Source organism: Arvicola amphibius, chromosome 6, assembly GCF_903992535.2.
Source record: "Arvicola amphibius chromosome 6, mArvAmp1.2, whole genome shotgun sequence".
In the NCBI taxonomy this organism is placed as follows: Eukaryota; Metazoa; Chordata; class Mammalia; order Rodentia; family Cricetidae; genus Arvicola; species Arvicola amphibius.
This window is the reverse complement of record NC_052052.2, coordinates 39,910,381-39,935,542: the sequence shown is the minus strand read 5'-3', so window position 1 is coordinate 39,935,542 and position 25,162 is coordinate 39,910,381. Positions and strand designations below refer to the sequence as shown.

The 25,162-nt window shown below is 46.8% G+C and overlaps 2 protein-coding genes across 2 annotated transcripts in view; one reads left to right on the top strand and one right to left on the bottom strand.

Annotated features, from left to right (window-relative positions):
• Positions 1-502: 502 nt before the first annotated feature.
• On the top strand, positions 503-15,811 carry Echdc2 (enoyl-CoA hydratase domain containing 2). Its single transcript, XM_038333578.1, has 10 exons — positions 503-1,016; positions 4,790-4,857; positions 4,934-5,021; positions 7,133-7,219; positions 8,085-8,177; positions 9,556-9,612; positions 9,751-9,938; positions 13,117-13,167; positions 14,592-14,639; positions 15,252-15,811. The coding sequence occupies exons 1-10, from the start codon at positions 884-886 to the stop codon at positions 15,327-15,329; spliced, it is 891 nt and encodes a 296-aa protein (XP_038189506.1). The 5' UTR covers positions 503-883; the 3' UTR covers positions 15,330-15,811.
• Positions 15,812-16,432: 621 nt separating this feature from the next.
• The window catches only part of LOC119816700 (protein zyg-11 homolog A-like), a 31,719-nt gene continuing 22,989 nt past the window's right edge, over positions 16,433-25,162 (bottom strand). The window contains exons 11-14 of the mRNA XM_038333577.1: positions 23,780-23,974; positions 21,152-21,213; positions 20,336-20,433; positions 16,433-17,500 (exon numbers count right to left, since the gene is read on the bottom strand). Of these exons, the coding sequence (XP_038189505.1) occupies positions 17,319-17,500; positions 20,336-20,433; positions 21,152-21,213; positions 23,780-23,974 (537 nt within the window). The 3' untranslated portion in view covers positions 16,433-17,318. The remainder of the gene's footprint in view (positions 17,501-20,335; positions 20,434-21,151; positions 21,214-23,779; positions 23,975-25,162) is intronic.

Here is a 25,162-nt window from a genome sequence, read left to right as displayed (position 1 = left end):
TTTGGTAACTATTTGAATTTTTTTTTTTTTTTTGACAGTATCAGTGGAGGAAGCCTAGTTGACCCAAAAGCTCAATATGCAAACCAGGCTGGTCTTGACCTCACTAAAATCTACCTGCCTCAGTCTCTGGAGTGCTGGAATTAAAGCCATCGAACCCAGCTTCTCCTTCACTTTTATAAAAGACAGTTTGTTGAGCAAGGATTCTTGATAAACAGGGTTTTTTTCCTTTTAGCATTTCGAATACAGATTGTGTAGTTTGCTGTGTTATTTGTTATTTTGTGTTGTTTGCCACAAGCTGGCCTAGTTGCCGATAACTGGCTTTTTGTGGTCCTGTTTAACAGAGACGTTCCACACACAAATATCAGCGGCATGAGTTTATTCTTAGATGGCTTAACCAGAGAGCCCATAGCTTTACTGTGGGGGTGTTCACCTCAGACACTTGATTGATTCACCCTGGGTGACCCACCCAGGTCCCTGCAGACCTCTACAAAGGTAGGTTAGGTGAACAATGGAGTTCAGGTGGACTGGCAGTTCACAGCTATTTCTAGCCTGACCTTACTGCCTCTGGGAGATGAGACCTTGTCACTGGGTGCCGACCACTCCCCAGTAACTAGTGAACTGAGGGTACACGTGAAAAAGGCACACGCAATACATTAGGGTTTGGACACCACCTTCCTGCCGGCGCGTTCGTGGAAAACCGCAGCGTGCCCAGAAGCTGAGCTTTCCCACACCGCCTCGGGGTCTCCGGGGTCGCCGGCTGCCGCACCCTTCCCTCCGCCCATAGGTGGAGCCCTTTGCGAGGCCTCGCCCGCCCCGGAACTTCGACTCTCTGCTCGCGGCGGAGGACCCCGGTCTCCGCGCTACCGAGCCAGCCTGCTCCCCGATGCTGCGCGCCCTGCCCCGCGCGCTGCGCCTCTCGCTCCCCTGGGGGTCCCCGGGATCCCGCGGCTGTGCTTCCAGCGCGACGACTAGGACACCCGAGATCCAAGTGCAAGCGCTGACAGGTCCGGACCAAGGTAAAGTTACCGGCAGGGAGACTAAGGCGGGAGGATAGGAGGATTGGATTTCAGGCCGCCCCGGGGTCGAGAAGGAGCTCCCGGACTTTGTCCGGGGTGAACTTTGTATCCGTCTCCCCAGACTCTCTGGAGGTCTAGGGGGAGGTGTGAAGCGGATAGGAGAGCTCGGGGCGGAGTTGTGCTCCAGGGAATCAGGATCAAGAGTGCTGGCCAGGACTTTTCCCTCCCAGGGCCTTGGCGATGATCCTGGGGGCGGAGATGGCGGATCCAATCCGGAGGGACCTGCGGGGACAAGGAGGGAGGGAGGCACGGGTGTGGGTCCGCCTACACACAAGTTCAAGTTCTCGACCTTAGTAGTCTTTTATTATACAGTATGCTGTGAAGTATAGGTGTTTGTTTGGACCTCAGGGACATTAGTTGGGTGCGGACCCCTCTCCCACCAGTGTGACCTCCATCCCATCTCCTTTCCCATGTTTGATGTATTGTTATTTGATGTATTGTTTTATTGTTCGTGTCACACTTATATACTTATTTTATCATTGAATAAGTGTGGATGCATGTACTACAGGGCACACTTTTTTTTCCCCTCTGTGTAGGTTTTTTTGGAGCTTGTCCTGGAACTCACTCTGTAGACCAGGGTGGCCTCGAACTCACAGCCTCTCTCTCCTGAGTGCTGGGACTAAAACAGGTGTGTGCCACCACCGCTCAGCTAGGGCACACTTTTTAAACAACATTTTGTTTTGTTTTGTTTTGTTTTGTTTTTCAAGAGAAGGTTTCTCTGTAGTTTTGGAGCCTGTCCTGGAACTAGCTCTAGTAGACCAGGCTGGCCTCGAACTCACAGAGATACACCTGCCTCTGCCACCCAACAAATAATATTTTTTATATCCTTTGTGGGCATTCATGTCTGTGTATCTCCTGAGTGCCTGGTGCCCGTGGAGGCCAGAGGAGGATGTCATATCCCGTGGAACTGGAGATGGACGATTGCTCAGAACCACTTGGGTTCTGGGTCTTGAACCTGTGTTCTTATCTGCTGAGCCATCTTTCTAGCCCCCACTGAGCCATCTTGCTGCCCCCCCCCCACATCAGTTTTAACCTATACAGATGGCGTAGCACTGAACTTTTTACAGTGCCTCTTCCTCTTCAAGGCCTGCACCAAGTTTTGAAGAGCTGCTTTCCTGAATAAATCTAAAGCACCACCACCTTCCTGCTGGTGTGCACCAGTCCCTCTGTGCATCATCACCACCTTCCTGCTGGTGTGCACCAGTCCCTCTGTGCATCATCACCTTCCTGCTGGTGTGCACCAGTCCCTCTGTGCATCATCACTTTTGGCATACATGAACCGCCACGGTTGTCCCCCCAAAGTGGAACAGAAAGAGAGGCAAAGTTATGGGGACATGGGAAGAGAAAGGATTTCCACCCTCCTGGAGTATGGCTAAACCCTCTGGTCAAGAGAGAATGAATTGCATCATGGGGCCAGGCATGGTGGCCCACACCATTAATCCCAGCAATTGGGAGGCAGAGGTAGGTGGATCTCTGACTTTCCAGGCCAGTCTGGTCTACATAGCAGGTTCTAGGACAGTCAAGGCTACATAATGAGACCCTGTGTATAGTAATAATAATTCCACATCGACTGCCAAGATGGCTTAGGGGGAAAAATCCTTATCCTTGCCACCAAACCTGACGAGATCCATTCTGAATCCAGGGATTTACGCTGCAGAATACCTAGCTCACTCAAGCTGTCTCCTGATTGCCACGTAATTAACATGGGATGTGCATGTCCACACATACACAGACATACACACAATAGATAAGTAAATAAATACGTGTGATTTTGGGTTTTTTTGTTTGTTTGTTTTCGAGACAGGGTTTCTCTGTGTAGCCATGGCTGTCCTGGAACTCTGAGATCCACCTGCCTCTGCCTCTCGAGTTCTGGGATTAAAGGAGTGTGTCACCACCACCCAGCTACAAAAGTAATTTTAAAAAGAATTTCATCATAATTAACAACACTTGTGTAAAGTCTTTCACACCTCCCAGTGGTAAACCTGCAATTTTCTAATAAAGCCTTGCACCTGCTGGCCACTAGGGGCAATCAAGGGAGGGTTCACTAAACAGCGGCAAGCCGGGTCCCTGGGAATTAAGCCTAAATTTCCAGCAGGCGAAGCCCGGGACAGTTCTGATTAGAGAAGACCCAAAGTAGAAACTGGTGGCTTCAGCAGCAGCTGTGGTGGCAGCAGCTCACGCTGCTCGAGTGCCGTTTCTTCACAGTGCTCAGAACAACTGGACTGCCCTGAAGCCAAGCTGGCCTTTTTCTAGCACGTATTTTGGATGGGAGGAGGGGGCACATGCCACACAGTGTGTGTGGAGGTCAGAGGACAGCTGGCAGGTTTTGTGGGTTCCAGGGATGAACTCAAATTCTCAAGCTTGTCAGCACACACCTCCACCCACCGAGTCATCTCTATGACCCTGGAAATAAATATTTTATTTCACTTATTTTCAAGACCGGGTTTCTCTGCAGCCTTGGCTGTCCTAGAACTCACTCTGTAGATCAGGCTGGCCTCAGACTCAGAGATTAACTGCCCCTGCCTTCTGAGTGCTAGGATTAAAGGCATGGGCCACCACTGCGTGGCTTATGAGTATTTTGCTTGCTTATGTATATGTACACACATGTGCGCCTGGTTCCTTGGGCACTAGAAGAGGATGTTGGATCTCCTGAACCTGGAGCTGCAGGTAGTTGTGAACCACTGAGTGAGAACGAGAGTCCTTGGGAGAGCAGCCTGTGCTCTTACCAGAGTCATCTCCCCAGCCCTGCAATTAGTATTTTTAACAATATTAACCAATGCTCAACCCTGTAGCCAAATCCCTTCAGAAAGAGTTTTGTCTCCCTGATCTGTCTCATGAAAAAGAACTGTCGCACTGACTTCAGATATAGACCCCTCTGCCGTGTGAAGACCTCTTGCTGGGCATAGAGGTATACTCTTGTAAGCCAATACTTGGGCGGTGGAAACAGGAGAATCAGGAATTAAGGCTACTCTGGGCTGCATTAGACAGTGTCTCGGTGGCACTTGCCTTTAATCTGAGCACTTGAGAGAAAAAGGTAGGTGGATCTCTGTGAGGCTAGCCTACCCTACATGGTGAATTCCAGTTGTCAGGGACACCTTGGAGACCTTGTTTCCTATAAATAGATGCATGTCTGGGGCCAGGATATAGCCCAGCCGGTAGCATACTCACCTAGCATACCTGAAGCCCTGGCTTTGATCACCAAGCACCGGATAAACTGGGTGTGGTGGCACTGGCCTCTAATCCCAGTGCTCCGGAGGTAGAGGCAGGAGGAGCAGACTTCCTCCCCCTTGGCTACATTAACAAGTTGGAGGCCAGTCTGGGTTCTATTGGACCCCATCTCAACAACTAAGAGGAACCATTTTCTGACAAAGGAAAGAAATTCAGAGGTGATTCCTACAGCCTGAGGAGAGAGGAAGCGAGACTGACTGGTCAGGGCGGGTGGTGAGTCCTGAGGTAGTTGGTCCAGTTCTGTGTCTTTCTCCTTAGGGTGGGGTGGGGAGGATAACGTGGGGGAGCTATGGAACTGAAGGCTCATGCACGAGAGAGCTTGTGGGTCCATGCTCTGTTGCTTCAGTTCACATGCTCTGTTGCTTCATACTCCCTCTGGGGCAGAGAAAGCAAAGGTTATTCTGTTTGATGCATGGAAAAACTGAGGCCCAAATCGAGCATGCGGCTTGTTGCAGTTCACATTCAAGGCTGCCTGTCCCTTGCAGGAATCACTGAAATTCTGATGAACAGACCTCATGCCCGAAATGCCCTGGGGAACGTCTTCGTCAGTGAGGTGAGAAAGGGTTCTCCAGGGTATGGCCAGGGATGGGCCAGGAGGTGTCTGACTATGTGGTCTCTGTCCTCTCCAGCTGCTGGAAGCTCTGGCCCAGCTTCGGGAGAACCAGCAAGTCCGCGTCCTGATCTTCCGAAGTGGAGTGAAGGGTGTGTTCTGTGCAGGTGGGTTTCCTCACACCCTCTCCTCCCCAGGGATTGCTGTGCCTTCTGGCTCCAGAGTAGGACACATTCCCATTTTGGAGATAGGAAAGACACAGGCAGGTAAAGTTCCTCACCCAGTTTGGCTTAAACAGCTAGTATAGGATTCAGTTTGAACTTGGTCTCTCTGGCCTGTATCTTTGTTCTTTCTGTTCTGTCTTGCTTCCTTCTGAGCCTTTATGGAAGAAATGGAGACACTGAGTCCCTGTATGCTCACAAAGTAAATCCCAGTCCTTGTCCCTAGAGCACTGCCTCCAACCTGCATCCCCTGGCTCTCACAGGGGCACTTTGAACTTGAGAAACATGTACCCAAACCTACAAGAGGGAAGAAAAAAACCACAGCTTTTAGGCCCCACGGACCCTACAACCTAACCTTTGAAGAATTAATTCGCTAAGTGTGATGACACATGCCATATACCCAGCACTTTTGAAACTGACGAGAAGATAAAAATGATCATTTAACTTTTAGTTTTACTGGGTTTCTGTTTGTTTCCTTTTCTTTTTTTTTTTTTTCCTTTAAGAAACGTTTTTCTGCCGGGCGGTGGTGGCGCACGCCTTTAATCCCAGCCCTTGGGAGGCAGAGGCAGGCGGATCTCTGTGAGTTCGAGGACAGCCTGGTCTACAAGAGCTAGTTCCAGGACAGGCTCTAAAAACTACAGTGAAACCCTGTCTCGAAAAACCAAAAAAAAAAAAAAAAAGAAACGTTTTTCTACGGCCCAGGTTGGCCTTGAACTCACTTTGTAGCTAGGGATGATTTGGGACTTCTGACCCTCATATCTCCACTTCTGAGTTCTGGAATTCCAGGTGTGTGCCACCACCCACTGCTTGTGATTTTTTTTTTTTATTTGAAAGTCATCTCTCTGGAGGCTGGAGAGCTGGTTCAGCAATTAAGAGCCTATACTGCTGTCGTAGGCAGGCATTGTGGTAGAGAAGTGGTTGAGAGCTACATCCTCATCTGAAGGCAAAAGTGGGAGGGGGGAGGGAGAAAAGGATGGGAGGAGCAGAGGAGGCTGGGCATTAACACACTTCCAACAAGGTCACACCTCCTAACCCTTCTCAAAAAGTGCCACTTCCTATTGATGAAGCAAGCATTCAGATATATAACCCTCTAGAGGCCATTCTTATCCAAACTACCACACCTGCCAGCACAGAGGACCTGAATCTGGGTCCCAGCACCCAGCACCCAGAGCAGATGCCTCACAACCGTCCTGACTCCAGCTCCTGCAGATCGCTTGCTTTCTTCTGGCCTCTGCACAGGTGTGCACACAGGTAACACCCACATAATTTAAAACAAAAATAAAATCTTTAAAGGCCAGGTGTGGTGGCTCACGCCTTTAATCCCAGCACTCTGCAGAGGCAGACACCACCTTCATGACATAGTGAACCCTGTTTAGGAAAGAGACAGAGAAAGAAGAGAAATTGTTTGGTTTTGTTTTTAAACCTGTGAATTTTCTCTTCATGCTCTTGACAGTGTTTTTTTTTAATTTTTTAAAAATTATTTTTAGGGGGCTGGAGAGATGGCTTAGCAGTTAAGAGCACTGGCTGCTCTTCCAGAGGTCCTGAGTTCAATTCCCAGTATCCACATGGTGGCTCACAGCTATCTACAATAGGATCTGATGCCCTCTTCTGGCATGCAGAGCACTCATACATAAAATATAAAAATAAAATAAAATAAAACATTTAATTTGCGTGTATGGGTGTTTTGGCGCATGTATACATGCAGTACCCAAGGAGTCCAGTAGAGGGTGCTAAATCCTTTGGAATTGGAGTTACAGATGGCTATGAGCCACCATGTGGGTACTGTAAATTGAATCGGGTCCTCTGGAAGAGCAGTCTAAACCACTGAACCACCTCTCCAGTCCCTTAACAGTGTTCTTTGATGTACAAAGGGCGTTCACTTTGAAGAAGTCCACTTCGTTTGGATGCTGTGGTTGCCCCTCTCTTTACTGGCTCCTAGCACTGCGTTTCCTGGTTCCTCCGCTTCCTCCCTGAGTCTCCCGTGCTGGCTCCTTTCACCACCTGGGATGCTGTAACAGGCCATTTTCTAGTAGTCACGAGCGGCTTGCCCTCTGCAGGTGCAGACCTGAAGGAGCGGGAGCGGATGACTGCTGAGGAGGTGGGGTTCTTTGTCCAGCGCCTCCGAGGCCTAATGAGTGAGATTGGTGAGTAGGGTCGAAGGCTGGGGGCCCCTGCTGGCACCTCCTCTGCCTGACGCCATCCCTTCTCTTAAGAGGGTGTTCTTTCTGCTTTGAGCTCAATGAGGACACAAGGGATTACGAAGAGCAGATAGGGATTGGGGAGGGACATTTCTTTTCTTCTTCCTTTTAAAAACTGTTATTTTTAATTTAGACACCCTGGGTACTCTAGGCTGGACCTCCCCCATTGCTGGGATTGCAGGCGTACATATGCTGCCAAGTCTGGCTACAAGTTATTTCTAGCCCTAGTTCTTTAGCCATAGACCCAGTCCCGTGGACCTCCCAGTCCTCCTAGTAACTCCAGAGTCGTCAAGTTCATTGAACACACTTTGGGGCTTTGACAATGACTGTGCCTAGTCCCTGGCACACCCTTCCCGGCGACCTGACTTTCCAGCCCCCCTCCAAGGCCTCCAGCGCGTCCTCACACAGGAAGTCCTCCTCACCAACTCTAAGCTCCCGTTCTCAGAACACAGAAGGCCTCAGATTGTCACCGCCTGGTTATGAGTTTGCTTGCCTTCCTTCTCAGGCTGATCCCCCTTGCGGGAACGGGGGCACACCTGGTTGGGTTCCATGCCAGGACCATGCACAGGGCTTGGTACATAGGAGACGGGTCCCAGCAAGAGGGTGGACTTGCAGCATCAGCCCATCCCTTGTTCCCAATCCCTGATGGGGCCCAAAACTTAACCCTATTGGGGAAAACAAGTTTCTCAGATAACCTGACTGAGGTATCAGGTGGGGTTCCTCAGCCTGGGATCTGCAAGACCCTCTGTCCGAGGCCCTCTGTACTGGACCTGCTAAGTTTCGTAGGTTAAGCCAACCTTTGTCTCCACAGCCGCCTTTCCTGCACCCACTATTGCAGCCATGGACGGGTTTGCCTTGGGCGGGGGCCTGGAACTGGCCCTGGCCTGTGACCTCCGAATAGCAGGTACTTGGCAGGGTAGAGTTGGGGGGTGGGGGTGGCGGGGCAGCAACCGAGCCAAGATGGGAAAGTCAGATTTCTGTTAAGTCAGCCACCACTTGGCCTTTCAAACAATTGAAGCCCTGAGGCAGCGTAGGAGACGTAGGAAGCAGGTAAAGCCCTCACTATCCACAGCTGTTATAGACCATGCCCGTGAGAGTTGCTTTCCTCATCTGAGAAAGGTTGCAAATTCTGAGCCACAGCTGACTACGCAGCAAAGAGAGGCGAAGCCAAAGAGGACAAAGTTAGGGAACTTGAACTGAACAAAGGTAAGCCGTGGGGGCTGTTTGTCACTGTCCCAGCTCACTGCAAAGGGGACTGGGCAGTGTGACCAGGTACACGGCGCCAGCCAGGCTTGTGGTTACTTGTTCTACAGTTGAGCCCCAGTAGTGGAGGAGAACCAAGATCACTGGTCACTTTTCAAGGTCAGACGTAGCTGGGGGAGCCCTTTGTAGAGGTAGATAATTGGAGTGCCACCAAGGTGCCCGCCCCCTAATGCCTTCCCTTTCAAAGCCTGAAATATTAAATTATGTATCCAGGCATGGAGGCGTTTTCTGTCTACATAGTGTGTGCAGAAGAGAGACTTGAGCGGGGCTTTGGTATGACTCAGTGACAGAGGGGTTGCCTAGCATGCCTGAGGCTTGGTTCCATCCCCAGCACCACACACACACACACACACACACACACACACACACAATAAAAGTAGCTGGAGAGGGTTCAACCTTAGAGCCAGGTAACAATTCTGCAGGCCACTCACTTGCCCAGGGTCCGGGGTCCAGGCAGCTAACTCACATAGTGGAGGATGGAAACCCCTCTTGAGCAATGGCGCAGCCCTATCCTTACTGCCTGCACTGCACGGTCAGGTGGCCTGTATTTAGGGAACTCAGCAGAGGATTATCAAGGAAAAACACTCAGGAGGCAAAACTTAGACGACTGTCCTGGAGGCAAAACTTAGAGGACTGTCCTGTGAACGAACCCTCAGGGAAATTTCAGGCTGACACAGTCTATGGAGGGAGAACCACAGTTGTAACAGGCATCATGAACAGTCCAGGTTAGAAAATCTAGTAACCTACAAATCAATGTCAGGCATCCGCTGGGGACCCCTTCCTTGCTGCTGGCACTTCATTCATTCCCTAGTCTGTGTGACATGGCAGAAGGATAGCCATCTTTCCCCACGATGGACACTCATGAAAGGAAGACCCGAAGATTTACAACCACAGTAGCTGGAGTGGTGGGCAGGGGCCTGGGCAGACTGAAGATCTGGATATGAGGAAGTAGCTGGAGGCAGAGCTATGGTCTGGTAGTGGAGGATGTGCAAGGGGCAACTTCATTCTTGTTTAAACAGCTTCCTCAGCTGTCATGGGGCTAATTGAGACCACCCGAGGACTTCTCCCAGGAGCAGGTAACTTCACTGGACTCCTCATCTTTCCCACTTCTTTGCCCCAGGTCATTTCTTCCTTCTGTCCTGACTGTTCCCAAGATGAGTTTCTTTCGATTTACCCTTCTCAGCCTGACTCACTGCTCTCCCCTCTACTGGCAGGAGGGACACAGAGGCTGCCCCGCTGCCTGGGTGTGGCCCTAGCAAAGGAGCTAATCTTCACAGGCCGGAGACTGGATGGGATGCAGGCCCATAAGTTGGGCCTGGTAAATCACGCTGTGGCTCAGAATGAGGAGGGAAATGCTGCCTACCACCGGGCACTGGCTCTGGCTCAGGAGATCCTGCCCCAGGTATGGTGACAGCTGGAGCACAGCAGGGAGGGATGATGGGCGGCCCAGGGGACCAGATGTGTCCTGGAACTGCCAAGATCCACATACCTAAAGACAAAGTGACCCTTAAAGTTTTGGACCCTATTCTGTTACACAGTAGCTAAAGCCAACTTTAATTCTAAACTCAAATACAAAGTGAATTTAGAAACACTGGCATCTAGTGGGCTGCAAGCCATCGAAGATGCAGTATCTAGTAACTTCCTGTGATGGTAGCAACCTTCATTACTTGTATGAAGCATGGTGGCATGGTCCCTAATCCACAGCAGATGCCTTTCAAATGCCAGGAGGCACCTGTGATACTGCCCAGCACTCCTTTCCAGTGTCCCCAAGAACCAGGAATCTAGACATGTGACCTTTCCTACCACACTGCATAGCAGATTGTTTCTTGAAATAATCAGGATCTACATTAACTAATTTTTAAAAATCCTTAGGAATGATTAGGACTAGGCAGAGGGCGTTTCATACATGCTAAATAAACCTTAACTAGTGAGTTAAAGACTAGCCTGGGCTAGATGCAAGAGCCCTGGGGTAATCACACCAGATTTAAACTGCTTGCTGGGCAGGTTTAGACCCAGGATCTAGCTGATTTGGGGAGCTGGAAGTGAGGGTAAGATCAGTTTTCATCAAAGTGTAAGACAACTGAACTCATCCAGGTCACCGAGTGACTACTGCATCAAAACACAGGTTACAGTAAAATTTAGGATTGTGAAACATGTATCTGGGAAGGACAGCCAGTCAAGTGTTTGCCTCCCAAGCATGAGAGTCTGAGTTCAGTCCCCAGAGTGAACGTGAAAAGCTGACAGCTGAAATTGGGACGCCAGAGAGAGACCGTGTCTTGAAAAATGTGGACCAGAATGCCAGAGGATGAAATGTGAAGTGTCAGCTGGTCCACACACACCAACACAGGTGGACATGTGTACAAACACAAGAGACACTCAGAAATCTGTAAAATATTTTAATTTTGAAGGAAACTATATTAATTTCAATATTACAAAACAGCCAAAATATAAATTTCAAATATTAGCCACACATCAGTTTAACATTACGATTACATTTGAAGCTGGCAGTGGTGGGACACACCTTTAATCCCAGCATTTGGGAGGCAGAGGTAGGAAGATCCGTTAGTTCAAGGCCACCCTGGTCTACAGAGCAAGTTCCAGGACAGCCAAGACTACACAGAGAAACCCTGTCTTGAAAACTACATTTGAAGCCAGTTGTATAATGCTAGCATTCAAGAGGTTGAGGTAGGAGGATTTCTTTGATTTCAAGACCAGCTTGGGCTACTAAACCTATCTTAAGCCCCCTAAACTTAAGAGGGGAACTTCTGCAGTTTTTAAATTGAAATAACCCCACACAATGGGATGTTCTGTCAAAGACAATTAACTTGTTTCGGACCAATTTCCTGCGTATTCTTCAGCAAGGAGTCTGATGCTCTGCGCATGACAACCTTATGCTGACAAATTTCTGACAGAAAGCCTCTGAACTCATACAGAACTCAGAGTGGCCGAGTGACCGAAGCCTCCAGGGGAGCCAGGCGAGCGAGCTAACTGGATATGTAGGTTGGATATTTGCCTTTTGGAATAAACTGAACAGAAAGAATTGCATCATCCTAGAGTTACAGGCATCTCAGTACTTCAAGAGTAGCTGGAGGTAGGGTTGGGGATTTGACTCAGTGGTAGAATGCTTGCCTAACACACACAAGGCTCTAGCTAGGTTCAATCCTTAGTGCTGCCAAAAATTAAAAAGCCAGGAATGAGAGGTAGCACATACCTTTAAATACAGTAGAGGTTTACATAGCAAGTTCCAGGCTAGCCAGAACTACAAAACAAGACATCACTTCTAAATAAAATCAAAGTAACTTTGTGTACCAAAACACCAGCCTAATCACACTGGCCACTTACTTGTCCCACAGCTAGAACTTTCAGAGTAGGGTTTGTGCAGTATGTAATCAGGGCAAACCATTGAACAGAGTGTGAAACAGTTCTGGAGTTTACAGAGACCTATTAAAATACATTATCCCTTAACTAAAGGAGTTGGCTATAAGGCCGCAGTGACCCACTATTCCTATTCCCAAGTAACATCTGAAATTGTATCCATGGCATTTCTAATTTTAATATATTCACATAGCTAGAAATATACTTATGTTTATGTTTGTGTGGTGTTTATGTGTGTTTTAACAATTGTTTTGATTTTTGAGACAGTGTTTCCCTGTATAGCCCTACCTATCTTGGAACTCACTCTGTAGACCAGTCCAGCCTCATAGAGATCTGCCTGCCTCTGCCTCCCAAGTTCTGGGATTAAAAGTGTACACCACCCAGCATGTGCTAATTTTTTTATTCTATTCTACCTATCACTTCTATGATCATGAACACTCAGCCTTTTTTTTCTTTTTCTTTTTTTATTTTTTTTTTGGGGGGGGGATAGGGTCTCATGTAGTTCAGGCTGGCCTCGAATTTATCTTCCCAGGTGCTGTCATGGAGGAGATTAAGTTTTTATTCTTATGAGAAAAATCAGTGCTGCTGATTGGTTATCACTCATAGCAAACAAATCAAATAGAAGAAGCAAGAAGGGGATAAAATAAAAGCCAAACACTAGCACTTACTGGGGAAGGGCCAAGGGAAGGAACAACAGTGGGAGGTGACTGGGAGTTGGGGAACTCACTGGACACTTGTGGCTGCAGTGCTCAACCCCCTGTAAGATGTGTTGTCTGTAAGCACGGTGACCACCTTTGTGGCACGTGCCTGTTATCCTGAGGATAAGAACCACAAAGACCAGCTTCACAAGATCTTGTCTTAAATGTTTGCTCAGAGGTGAGGGGCTCGCTGTGGGTTTCACTCAGTGGGAGAACACTTGGCTAGCATGGGTGAAGCTATAGGTCTGATGTCCAGCACCAAATAGTTACACTTTGTGGACTGTAATAGGTCGAACATGTTGGAAAGCTGGACTTAATAACGCCAGTAGGTTAAGGCTAAAGGGGCCACGAAGTGTGCTTCCTTCATTCTAGAAAAGGACGCTTGACTTAAGTAAGAGTGTATCATTGGGAAAGCTGAGCGCACAATCAGACTGTACTTTCCTGTCCAAAGCTCTTCCCTTGAGCTGTGTATCTTTAGTCCAAGTCTCTGGACATTCTCTCCCCTAGGCTCCCATTGCTGTGCGACTGGGCAAAGTTGCCATCGACCGCGGAATGGAGGTAAGATTCTCCTGGTCGGGATTTATAGTCAGCCATTCACTCCTGCCTCACAGCTGTCAGAGATCCTCAGAAATGGACTCTCCTAACACTCAGGGAGTCAAACCCATGTGTCTCTGGCTCACTTCAGTGGGAGGTGTGATTTTTTTTATTTTTTATTTTTGGTTTTTTGAGACAGGGTTTCTCTGTGTAGCTTTGGAGCCTGTCCTGGAATTCGCTCTGTAGACCAGGCTGGCCTCAAACTCACAGGGATTCACCTGCCTCTGCCTCCCAAGTGCTGGGATTAATGGCATGCACCACTACTACCTAGCATGTGCTAATATTTTTGACTGCATTCTAAAGAAACAGGTTCAGAAGGGCAAGACCACATAAAAGTGAGCAGTAAGAAGGCAGGTCTGTGTGGTCCTCAGCTCATGTACCTGAGCTTGGGCTCAGGACATTAGCTTACCTGTTGACCCTTCCTCTGCACCAGACCTGAGATGACAACTGAGATGTAGGGATGAAATATGTCTCCTGCCTACATGATATTAACGGTACCATAGGATAGCCAGTGTCAGGGACTAGCCCAGTGCTTGCCTGGTTAGCATGAGGTCCTGGCTTCAAGCCCCAACTGTGAAAAGAATCACTGCTCACTTCTGATATCTGAAAGACTAACCAAGTTAGTTAAGTAGCAACATGCGACAAGTAGCTATTTGTACTGAGCAGTACTGAGTTAGGCACTGTGTGTGTTTGTGTATGCGTGCTCCTGCACACCGTTAATCTTAGCATTCAGAAGACATAAGCAAGAGGATCTCAGAACTCAAGGCCAGTCTAGGCTATGCAGAAAACCCTGTCTTGAAAAAAAAAGCAAGGAGCTAGAGAAAAGTTGAAATACAAGCAGAAACACAGACATGTAAACTGAGGATGGACTCACTAGGAATGGCAACAAGGCAACCTGGAAGGGAGGGGTCTCAAGCCAAAGACCAATTCTTTCCACTTACTGCTGCATCTGGGACCTTAGGTTACCCTAACATGTCTCAGACTTCCCCAGTAGATTAAAGCACTTGTTTGGAAATAAGTTTTGAATAGTGCTCGCTGGTGACTGTGCCAGTATCAGCAACAGTGAGCACAAGGCCGCAGAGGCTAGGGAATGCCAGGTCATAAAGACTGGAGCCTCATGCCTAAGTCCTGACAAAAGGCATGACCAGGAGGTAGTCAGGAAGAGTCACTGGCTGAAGCATGCAGAAGCCACCTCCACCTAAAGCCACACCACACGGCCTCCTCCCCACTTCTCTCGGCATCCTCCATCACTGTTGTGACGTCCAGGCAACAGTATGGAGTGGTAGTTACTTCTGCTCAGACTGGTGGAGACAGTAGGGTGGGCTGGCTCTTCTGTGTGGAGGGGGTTGGACAAAGTCATATTGACGCAGCAAGTACTTTTTTTGCAGGTGGACATTGCATCAGGGATGGCCATTGAACACATGTGCTATGCCCAGGTATGTAACGACTGCTGGTTTGTGCATGCTTGTTGGGGGCTAAGCAAACACAAGGAGCCTCATGAAGTCTAACTATGCCAGTGGCTCCAAGGGAATCACAGATCTTCAGCTCAAGACTCTTTCCTTAATTATTTAGTATCTAGAGAACCACAGGAAAAAAAAAAGACGCTTCACAAACAGAAAAAATGACTTTTGCTGCCCAGTACCAGCTGCCTCTACTGGGGGCTAATTTGGAGTTAGTATGCTAAGGCATGGCTAGAACACGCAGCTAACCTGATGGCATACTATATTCTGATAACTTGTGAGAAAGGAAACAAAATATGCTGCTCTCAATCGTAACAAATAGACAAATCCTAAGCAAAGAGTCTTGACTTGTGAAGAGAACCTAGCGACACCCTCATGACACTCCACATGTCGGGAGGGAGAGCCAGCTGGTAGAGGCTGGGCTTCCGGACACAGCAGCCTCTGGGGCCCCAACTTTACACAGCCCGGAGTCCAGAGACAATGGAAGCGCTTGGCCCCAGATGTCACAGTCTGGATCCACTTATGCAATGGCCTTTTTGTCTTCTGATCCTATTCTTCCCAAACTAATAGCCATTGTATCATTTGCAGAACATCCCAACTCAGGACCGGCTGGAAGGGATGGCAGCCTTCAGGGAGAAACGACCCCCAAAATTTGTTGGCAAGTGATCCAGTTAATTTTAAACACACACCATAAAATAGGATGCAGAGGAAAAGTCTGCAGGCTAGCCCTCTTAAGCTCACCTCTGGCTTTCAGTTTCTTCACAAGAACAATGACAGACACTGTGACTGGCATGGTGCCTAGAACCAAGGCGCTGACCATGCCACCCACTGCCACCTTCCACATTGCTCACCTTGGCTAGTCAGTGGGACCCAGGCCTTCCTGGTTCCCTTCACTCAAAGAAGCTTTGGGTTTGTGTCATGGGCTCTGATCATCAAGGAACACTGAGAAGGAAGTCACAGAACAAATCCATCCAGGTTTACCTGAACAAGTGTCAGGAGCCAGTTCAGAGATCCCAGCTCTCTGCAGACAACTCTGTGGAAATTCTGGACAAAGCATTTAACCTCTCTAGAATTCGGCGTTTTTATCTGGAAATAATCAGTTGCGATGACTTAAAATCCCTATGTTCAATAAACATGCTACAGCATTAGCTTGTTCTGAAATTGTGGGGACCAATGGGGACCTTCTGCAGACAGCAGAGGGGCAGGAGCGCTGACAAAGATTAGCAGCCCTGAAAGAAGGGATGGGGATTTGGGCGGTGCCCGGAGGACAAGTGGCTTTGAATTGGCATGAGCAAAGGTGAGCTAAAGGTGCCGTACTTGAAAAATAAAGGGGATACAGGGCCAGCTCCACCCAGGCCCCTGCGTACCTAAATGCCCACCTCCTCTCCTCTTCTACTAAGGCTGCCAAGCTGAGCTCTGGCTGAGCATCCTCAGCACAAGCTTGCCCTGGAGCCACAGAAGCATGGCTTGTGGAACACACCAGCTTTACTGTTGATTTGCTGCCTAAACAAATACCAAGCTATGTCTGCATCCCAGAAGGGAGAAAACCACAGGATTCAGGGCCTTAGCATCACCCCACCCTCACCATCTTCCTGATCTAGAAGTCTACTGGAAAAGAAACCAAACTTGAAGGGGTTCCTGGTAAGGAGCTGGACAACACACCTTGCACACCTTCCCACTAGCAAAGGTCAGTTCCCAGGAACACAATGTTCTTAGGTACTAGAACCCAGGCTCAGAAACTAAACCTTTTTTTGGCGAACACACAGCAATGTGAGTAGAGCATGCAGTTTATTGACATGGTCATAAATTCTGCTTATCTGAAACAGTGGTATATAGGCAATATTAGCTTGAACTCGAAATCCTTCTATATCTTCTGTCTCAGGGCTGGGGTTATGGTTTAGAATGTAGCTGAGAATTGCTAAGAATGAGTTTCTTCCTGAATTGACGCTCAAAGAGGGCTTATGGTACTACTCCAGTGAAGTCTTGGCCAAAGGCCAGAAAGATGACTCAGCAGGTAAAAGTGCTTGCTACTCTTGCAAAGGAGCCAAGCTTGGTTCTCAGCTCCCAGCTGACAACTGCCTATAACTCCTTCTGCTGTGGAATAATCCTTCCGTACACTGTGACTATGTATTATTCTCACTGGTTAATAAAGAACAAGGGTATATTCTAGAGTCATCAGCAGACACAGAGAGAGCAGGAGATGAACATGCCATGCTAATAAAGGTACCAACACATGGAAGAGCATAAATAAGGATTATGAGTTAACTTAAAATATAAGAGCTAGTTAGTAATAAGCCTGAGCTATAATTAATCTACAGTGTTTGAGAGTGGCTATGGGATGGGAAAACTCTACCTATATCCAGTTCCAAATCCAATACCCTCTTCTGGCCCCTTTAAGCATTCGCCCAAATGCATACATGGACACACACAAATTTGCATGCATAGTAAGATCTTAAGTCTGGGCCAATACCAAGTCTCCCTGAGGTCTTTGTTCCTGTTCTGCAGAAGTAGAACCAAGCCTTTTTTGTAGCAGAAAAAAACACCAAGATAGTCAATAGATAAATGCCGACAACTGATAAACGCCAACAGCTGGTTTTAAAATTCTGTTACCCGAAGGCAGAAGTTCTGTCCTTAAGCAGCACCCCTCAAAGGCCCCTAGGTTAAAGAGGGCACTGGGGCTGTGGGGAGTCTCTGGTAGCTTGTGAAGTGCATCCGGAAGTCCTCCAGGATGGAGGCCGCCATCTGCTTCACCTGGGCATTGGCCTGACCGTGCTCTTGGATATCACACACGAGCTGCAGTCCTCCTCCTTCGACCAGCAGTTTGCAATATTTGCTAGCTAGAAGAAAAACAAAAGACCTTCTGTGGACAGCTTGCATTTTAAATGTTCCCAATTCACCACATTCACAGTGGAAAGGTTGAAGTCTTCATGGCTCAGGAATTAACAGGTAAAAAGGGGTCAATTCCAGAGTAATTAGACACAGTGAAACCACAGATGGTCTGCCGCACACAGGGCCCTCGTGTCTGCGCTCTATGTGTGATTACCCAGTTCCCAAGCTTCGGGCAAGGGGCAGGAGGTTAAAATACACAAACACACACAGACAGAGACAGTGACATGGGTCATCCTTGAATACCTCAAGAATGCCCCCCTTATTGTGTTCAGGGGCAGATTATATAGAGATAGCCACGCCCCAGCCAAACCCACCAGCAACCACTCTGCCATCAGGAACTCCTGAAGGTCTCGTGCTCAGAGCAGCTGTAGGCACTCAGATCAGGGGATTACAAGAAATTCAGGATCTCACTGCTCCCAACAATGGTCATTGTAGTGAATTTTTTTAGTCAACTCTATGCTTCAAACACCTTTAGGTTTAGCACACCAGAGCTGGAGAAATGGCTCAGCAGTTTTAACAGCGCTCAGTTCTTTTGCTGGCTCCTGGTAGCACCAAACAAAACTCCAATTCCCCAGACTCCAAAAGGTAGTCCAATGAGCTTAACCTGAACTACAGGATTTTGGTGGTTAGATAAAAGTCAGCATTTCTCCGGAACTTGTGAAACTTGTTCCCATCTACTAAAAGGATCATTTTTCTCACCTTTGGCAGAAAGATCATATGGCTACCTATGGTGCCTCCAAGGCTCCCTCAGTATCAAAAGTAACTGTAACATATTTCAAAATCCTGCCCTTCTCACCTCCTCCCCTATCATAAATTCCCTCCAGCTCATGAGCTTCCCTCCCCAGAGGTACCCATTCTCCTTATAGCCTTGTTATTCAATGTTTGCATGTTCATGCGTGTTCTCTCTCTCCCTCTCTCTCTCTCTCTCCCCTCTTCTCTATTCTCTAACCCGTGCTATTTTCCCCTCTCTGGCAGATAGCCCTGGCCATGTCCAGGTCTGTTGGCCATGTTCACTCTATTCCCCACTGTGGACTCTTTTAGATGCTTCTGACTGTTCTCTTTCTCATATCTACAATAAAAAGTCTTTCCCCTTAGCCATACCATGGAGTGATCCTGTCAGTCTATGCAATTCCTAGCACCCACATGGCAGTTCACAACCACCTGTAATTCTAGTTTCAGGGATTCCAACACGTTCTTTTCTAGCCTCCATAGGTTCCTAAATGCAATGTATATATGTAGACAGAGACTGCTTGTTCATTTCCCGACCGCTCAGACCCAAATAATCACACAGAAACTATTAATTACAACACTATTTGGCCTATTAGCTCAGACTTCTTATTAACTAACTCTTACATCTTAAATTAAGCCATTTCTATTAATCTGTGTATCACCACAAGGTTGTGGCCTACTTATAAGATTCTGACTGGCAGCTGGTGTTACACGACATCTCCTTGACTCTGCCTACTTTCTCTATCTCTGTTCGGATTTCCCGCTTGGCTTTACTCTAAGCCATTGGCCAAAACAGCTTCTTTAATAACCAATGGTAATAAAACATTCCTAGCATACAAAGCGGAATCCCATATCATATGTACACATACATACACTCTCAGGTACACAGTTGCAAATAAAGATTCTAAATGTTTGGTTGAATGAATAGAGCAAAGGAATGATCCTGGAGCCAGAATAAAAAGGGAAAAAAGCTCTTGGGACTGGAGAAATGGCTCAGCAGTTAAGAGCACTTACTGCTCTTCCAGAGGGCTTGTCTGTATTCCAGTTCCAGAGGAACTGATGCCTTCTTCCAGCCTCTATAGGCACTGCATATATGTGGTATACAGAATCATACATGCAGGCAAAACACCCATACACATATAACTAACACACACCCAGGCATGGCAACATATAACTTTTGTACAAACAGTCCTAGGACACGCAGGGCTACCTAGAGAGACTATCTCAGACACACAATATTAGTATTAGTATTATTAGTATTAGTATTAGTATTAGTGATAAGTGACTACAGAAAAGCACGTTGTAGGACTGCAGGCACAGAATGAGGCCAGTGCTGTGTAGTGCCTCACGTGTGCAAGGCTACACAGGCCAACCCTCAGCCCTCGAAGACAAAAAGCGAAGAAGAGCAGCACAGCTCCTAACCTGTGAGGAGCAGGAACAGGATGTCTGCTGCTAGACACCCACCCCAAGATGCGCTTCTTCTGTAGCTTCTTAAAAACCAGTAAGACATTTTCACTTTCCCCTTATCTTTTGTATTTCATTTAATAATTTTAGGTTTAATTTAAAAAAATTAATGTGTACATGTAAGTACCTATGCAGGCCAGAAGAGGACAACAAGATCCCCTGAAGATGGAATCAGGTGTTGTGTCACCCAAAGGTGAGTGCCAGGAACCGAACTAAGTATTCGTAACTACTGAGCCATCTCTCTAGTCCAGCGATTTTCAACCTTCCTAATGCTGTGGCCCTTTAATACAGTTCCTCATGTTGTGGTGACCCCCAACCATAAACTTTTTTTTGGCTTTTCGAGACGGGGTTTCTCTGTGTAGCCCTGGCTGTCCTGGAACTCACTCTGTAGACCACGCTGGCCTTGAACTCAGAAATTCACCTTCTCTGCCTCCCAGATTGATTAAAAGCACCACAACTGCCCAGCTTTAAATTTTTGTTTGTTTGTTTGTTTGTGGGGGAGAACATTTTATTAAAATCAATTCTAAATTCATCCATTACTCAGATATTAGCTAGAAAACACTTGCTCTGAATGCACAGTGAATACATACGGTTTCTACTGCAGACATGATGCATGGCCCATAGTGCCCAGAGCTGAACTTCTGGCTGAGAGAAGTTGCCAAGGAGTGGAGAAAATGCTTTGAAAGATCTGCAAAAACACAAAGGTGTTAATTCAGAAATCTAGGACATAAAAGTTATTGGTATTTCCCCTAAAGAGTCTGTTCTACATGGAGACAGATATATTATGCAGTCTATATTGGGGAGGGGGTGGCTTCATTTAAGAAACAGTATTTCCGGGCGGTGGTGCCGCACGCCTTTAATCCCAGCACTCAGGAGGCAGAGGCAGACGGATCTCTGTGAGTTCGAGGCCAGCCTGGTCTACAAGAGCTAGTTCCAGGACAGGCTCCAAAGCCACAGAGAAACTCTGTCTCGAAAAACCAAAAAAAAAAAAAAAAAAAAAAAAAAAAAATTCTTTTGGGCGGTGGTGGCGCACGCCTTTAATCCCAGCACTCGGGAGGCAGAGGCAGGCGGATCTCTGGGTTCGAGGCCAGCTTGGTCTACAAGAGCTAGATCCAGGACAGGCTCTAGAAACTACAGGGAAACCCTGTCTCGAAAAACAAAAAAACAAAAAAACAAAAAAACAAAAAAACAAAACAAAAAAAAAAGAAACAGTATTTCATGTGACTGCACATATTCACTGTCTCATTTTAAATGAAGGAGCACATGCTATAGCCTCTTTTCACAAGGAAAACTTAAGTCTTAAAGCTTTCCTTAGAATTTACAGGAGGCTACTTGACCTAACACTTTATCACTGCATTGCTGCAGAGGAGAGGACATGGAAGGCAAGGCTGACTGCTGAGACTTACCTGTAGGTCACCAATGACGACATCTTACACTGTGAACTTGGCCAATTCTGGAGGGTTACACGCTGCACTCAGGAGAGAGGGAGAAACCCAGAGTATTGTGTTACTGTTGAATTCTACGACTTAGAAATCATCACAATAGGCTAGTTCATGTTACTTAGACATCTTTTTTCCTTTTTTTCTTTTTTCTTTTTTCTTTTTTTTTCAAGACAGGGTTTCCCTGTGTAACAGTCCTAACTGTCCTGGAACTAGCTCTTGTAGATCAGGCTGGCCTCGAAATCACAGGGATTCACCTGCCTCTGCCTCCCGAGTGCTAGGATTAAAGGCGTGCACCACCATGGCCCGGCCTACTTAGACATATTTCAAACAATAATTATTTAAATTATGAGGCTGATTTAAAAAAATTTAGACATACCTATTTGCCAAACCAACTAGATAACCACTATGTATGTAATATATGAACAACTTGTGGGAAAAACTGCAGTGTAGGCTGGGGTGTAAGATCTTAGTAGTGCCAGGCAGATGCCTTTATTCCCAGCACTCAGGAGGCAAAGGCAGTTGGATCTCTGAATTCAAGGCCAGCCTGGTCTATATAGCGAGTTCCAGGACAGACTTCAATGCAACACAAAGAAACCCTGTCTCGAAAAACAGCAAAACAGCTCAGTGGTGAGTGCTTTCCTAGCCTGGCTTGTTGTGAAGCCTTGTGTCAATCAGCGCCTAGTACCCCGAGAAGGATGAGGCCATGACTCTAGTACCCCGAGAGGGATGAGGACATGACTCTAGTACCCCGAGAGGGATGAGGACATGACTCTAGTACCCGAGAGGGATGAGGACATGACTCTAGTACCCGAGAGGGATGAGGACATGACTCTAGTACCCCGAGAGGGATGAGGACATGACTCTAGTACCCGAGAGGGATGAGGACATGACTCTAGTACCCGAGAGGGATGAGGACATGACTCTAGTACCCGAGAGGGATGAGGACATGACTCTAGTACCCGAGAGGGATGAGGACATGACTCTAGTACCCGAGAGGGATGAGGACATGACTCTAGTACCCGAGAGGGATGAGGACATGACTCTAGTACCCGAGAGGGATGAGGACATGACTCTAGTACCCGAGAGGGATGAGGACATGACTCTAGTACCCGAGAGGGATGAGGACATGGCTCACAATCATCTAAAACTCCAGTTCCAGAGGATCTCCCTCTTTTGGACTCCAAAGGCATGGTGCACAGACAGACAGGCAAACATTCGTGCACATAAAATTTAAAAAGCAGGGCTAAAGAAATGACCACTAATTGCTCTTGCTTAAGACCTGGTGTTCAATGCCGAGCACCCAAATAGTAGCTCATAACAGTATGTAACTCCACTTCTGAGGAATATGATGTTCTTCTTTGCCTTTCACAGGTACTGCACACATGGTGCAGAGACATACATGCCGACAAAATATCTGTATATATAAAAGTTAAAGGTGTGAAAAAATTTATTTCAAACAAACCAAAGACCTCTTTTTAAAGAGAGTGGACCGAATGTGGCTTTGTCTACACACTTTTCTTAATTCTTATTTAACTGAATGGTAAATCTGTTGTTTTTAAAACAAAAGATCCATCCTTTCTTTTTGCAAAAGATGAACATAGAGCCACTATATTTCTCCAAGACATTCACAAGAAGCTATCTTTAAAGCAAGAAGAGACTACCAAAACAAATGTCCAAAGGATTTAAAACAGAAGCAAACAGAAAACAGAGTAATTGAGAAATTATTGATTTAACAGATGCAGCATTGGATAAAGTTAAAAATACAAGCCGGGCAGTGGTAGTGCACCCCTTTAATCCCAGCACTTGGGAGGCAGCGGCAGGCGGATCTCTGTGAGTTCGAGGACAGCCTGGTCTATAAGAGCTAGCTCCAGGACAGGCACCAAAGCTACAGAGATACCTTGTTTCAAACAAACAAAAAATTACAAATGGACAGGCAGTGGTGGTACACGCCTTTAATCCCAGTACTCGGGAAGCAGGCAGATCTCAGAATTCGAGACCATCCTGGACTACAGAGTGAACTCTAGGACAGCCAGGGCTACATAGAGGAACCCTGTCATGAAAAACAAAAACAAAGAAACAAAAAGAATGGAACTTCTGAGAGGAAAAAACACTGGCATACCAGGTACTTTCTGAAATGAATTAGAGGTGGGACTGAAAACAGAAAGTTGGCTGGGCTAGGCCATTGACTATAGTCCACTACTGTGAAGGGTAGGGAAAGAGGGATGTCAAAAACTCCAGGTCATCCTGGGCTACAGAGTAAGATCTTGTCTGAAGAAACAAATGCAACAAAAAACACCAAGAATCTAGCTGAAAGGATTAAATGATTGACCTAGATACCTCCGCTAACTTGACAAAAAACCTGATGAACAATTACGAGCAGAAACACAATACTAAAGAGACAGGACATCTAAATGCTGTAGAACTCTAAATACTCTAAAGCCACACAAAACTCTGGAACTATTATTAAAGCTAGGTATAGTTGGCCACACATTTAATGAGGTGAGTGGTAAATTTCAATAGATGTAGAATCTTTCTAAAACTCATTCAAGGAAAATAAGTTGTCTGAGGAAGAAATTACTCTATATTTTGTACCAAGTGCTGGAGAAGATCACTCCTCTGTAGGTCACGGGATAGCCAGTGCTGTCTGTCACATGTCAGATGGGCTATCACGCCCGCAGCAAAGTAGCTCACTTCTATGTTGGTGCTCTGGAGCAGACTGATGATGTGTTTCAAAACATCTTCTGTCATCAGCTTGGGAGAGAGCTCTCTGACTTCAGCTACGTTGTTCTACAGGGCAGCAAAACACAGCAGGGCAGGAATTGAGTAAGGATCAGAATTGGAATAAGGATCCCTACTGCTCCCTTTAGACACAGTCTCAGAATTACACCAGCCCCCTACCTCTGAACTTGGCTTATGACCCAAGTCTCACCCCTTCATGAAGGACATGATCTTTAATAGCAAACAACAGAATAAAGCACCTACTAAGTGCTGGGCACAGTATGAGAGAAATAAAAACAGCTTTATCTCTAAGTTAATGTTTAATCCTGCAAAGAAATTTGACCTTCAGCAAAAAATGCTTAACTTATCAGCATTGCCAGTGAATGCCTGAAGTAACACTTCAAATCTAGGTCTAACACAAATGCTCACGTTATCTATCAATTTAAAAATGAAAACTGTCCTGTTGTTTTAAACACATTACATTCTTTTTCAATGCTGTGTAATAAATTACCACAAAATTACTGGCTTAAAATAACATGCATTTATTATCTCACAGCTACTGCGGGCCATGAGACATGACAGTGAGGTCTCACATAGTCACAACTTCATCCAGGTTTAGCGAGCAAATCTACTTCCAGCCCTACTCAGAATTCATTTCCTGTGGCTGCAGAACTAAGACTTCAGTGTCTTATTCAACTCTTGTAGGGTATCTGAAGTTCTCTGAAATGTGAATGTCCCTCTTTTCCAACCACTCACTGACATTTTCCAACTCACTGACATTGAGGCAGTGGAAGCTTTGTATGTGTATATGTTACTTCTCCAAAGTTAACATCCTGTCAAAGTTGCCACACTATTGGTTAGAAAGAAGGAAGTAAAGGACCTGCTCATGCTGGAGGGGAGAGGTTTGCATGGAGACAATATAAGCCCTGGAAGCCTCACTGTTTCATAGAGCTCTGTGATTCTGAAAGCACGAAGGCCGGAAGGGTGAGAGGAGTAGAGCGCTAACTCAGCACTCCAGCTTCTGCAGTCCTCAGGTCCAGACACTAGGGCGTCCAAAGGAGTCACAACTGTGAAGCAACTGTCCTGGTTTTGAGATTCTTGCTTCCTCTGTTTCTGGGTAATGACTGCAGAATGTCTTTCCTCTTCCCAGAATTCTCCTGTTCTTGCTGCCCTGCCTCTATTTCTTGCCTGGTAGCCCCACCTATACTTCCTGCCTGGCTACTGGCCAATCAATGTTTTATTAAAGCAATACAACTG

What these genes read in the sequence shown, in the direction of transcription:
- Echdc2 (XM_038333578.1), top strand. Translation starts at nt 884, where the DNA reads ATGCTGCGCGCCCTGCCCCGCGCGCTGCGCCTCTCGCTCCCCTGGGGG. An exon ending in AGGCCTAATGAGTGAGATTG is followed by an intron (nt 7,220 to 8,084) that starts GTGAGTAGGGTC and finishes TTGTCTCCACAG; the next exon opens with CCGCCTTTCCTGCACCCACT. An exon ending in AACACATGTGCTATGCCCAG is followed by an intron (nt 14,640 to 15,251) that starts GTATGTAACGAC and finishes TATCATTTGCAG; the next exon opens with AACATCCCAACTCAGGACCG.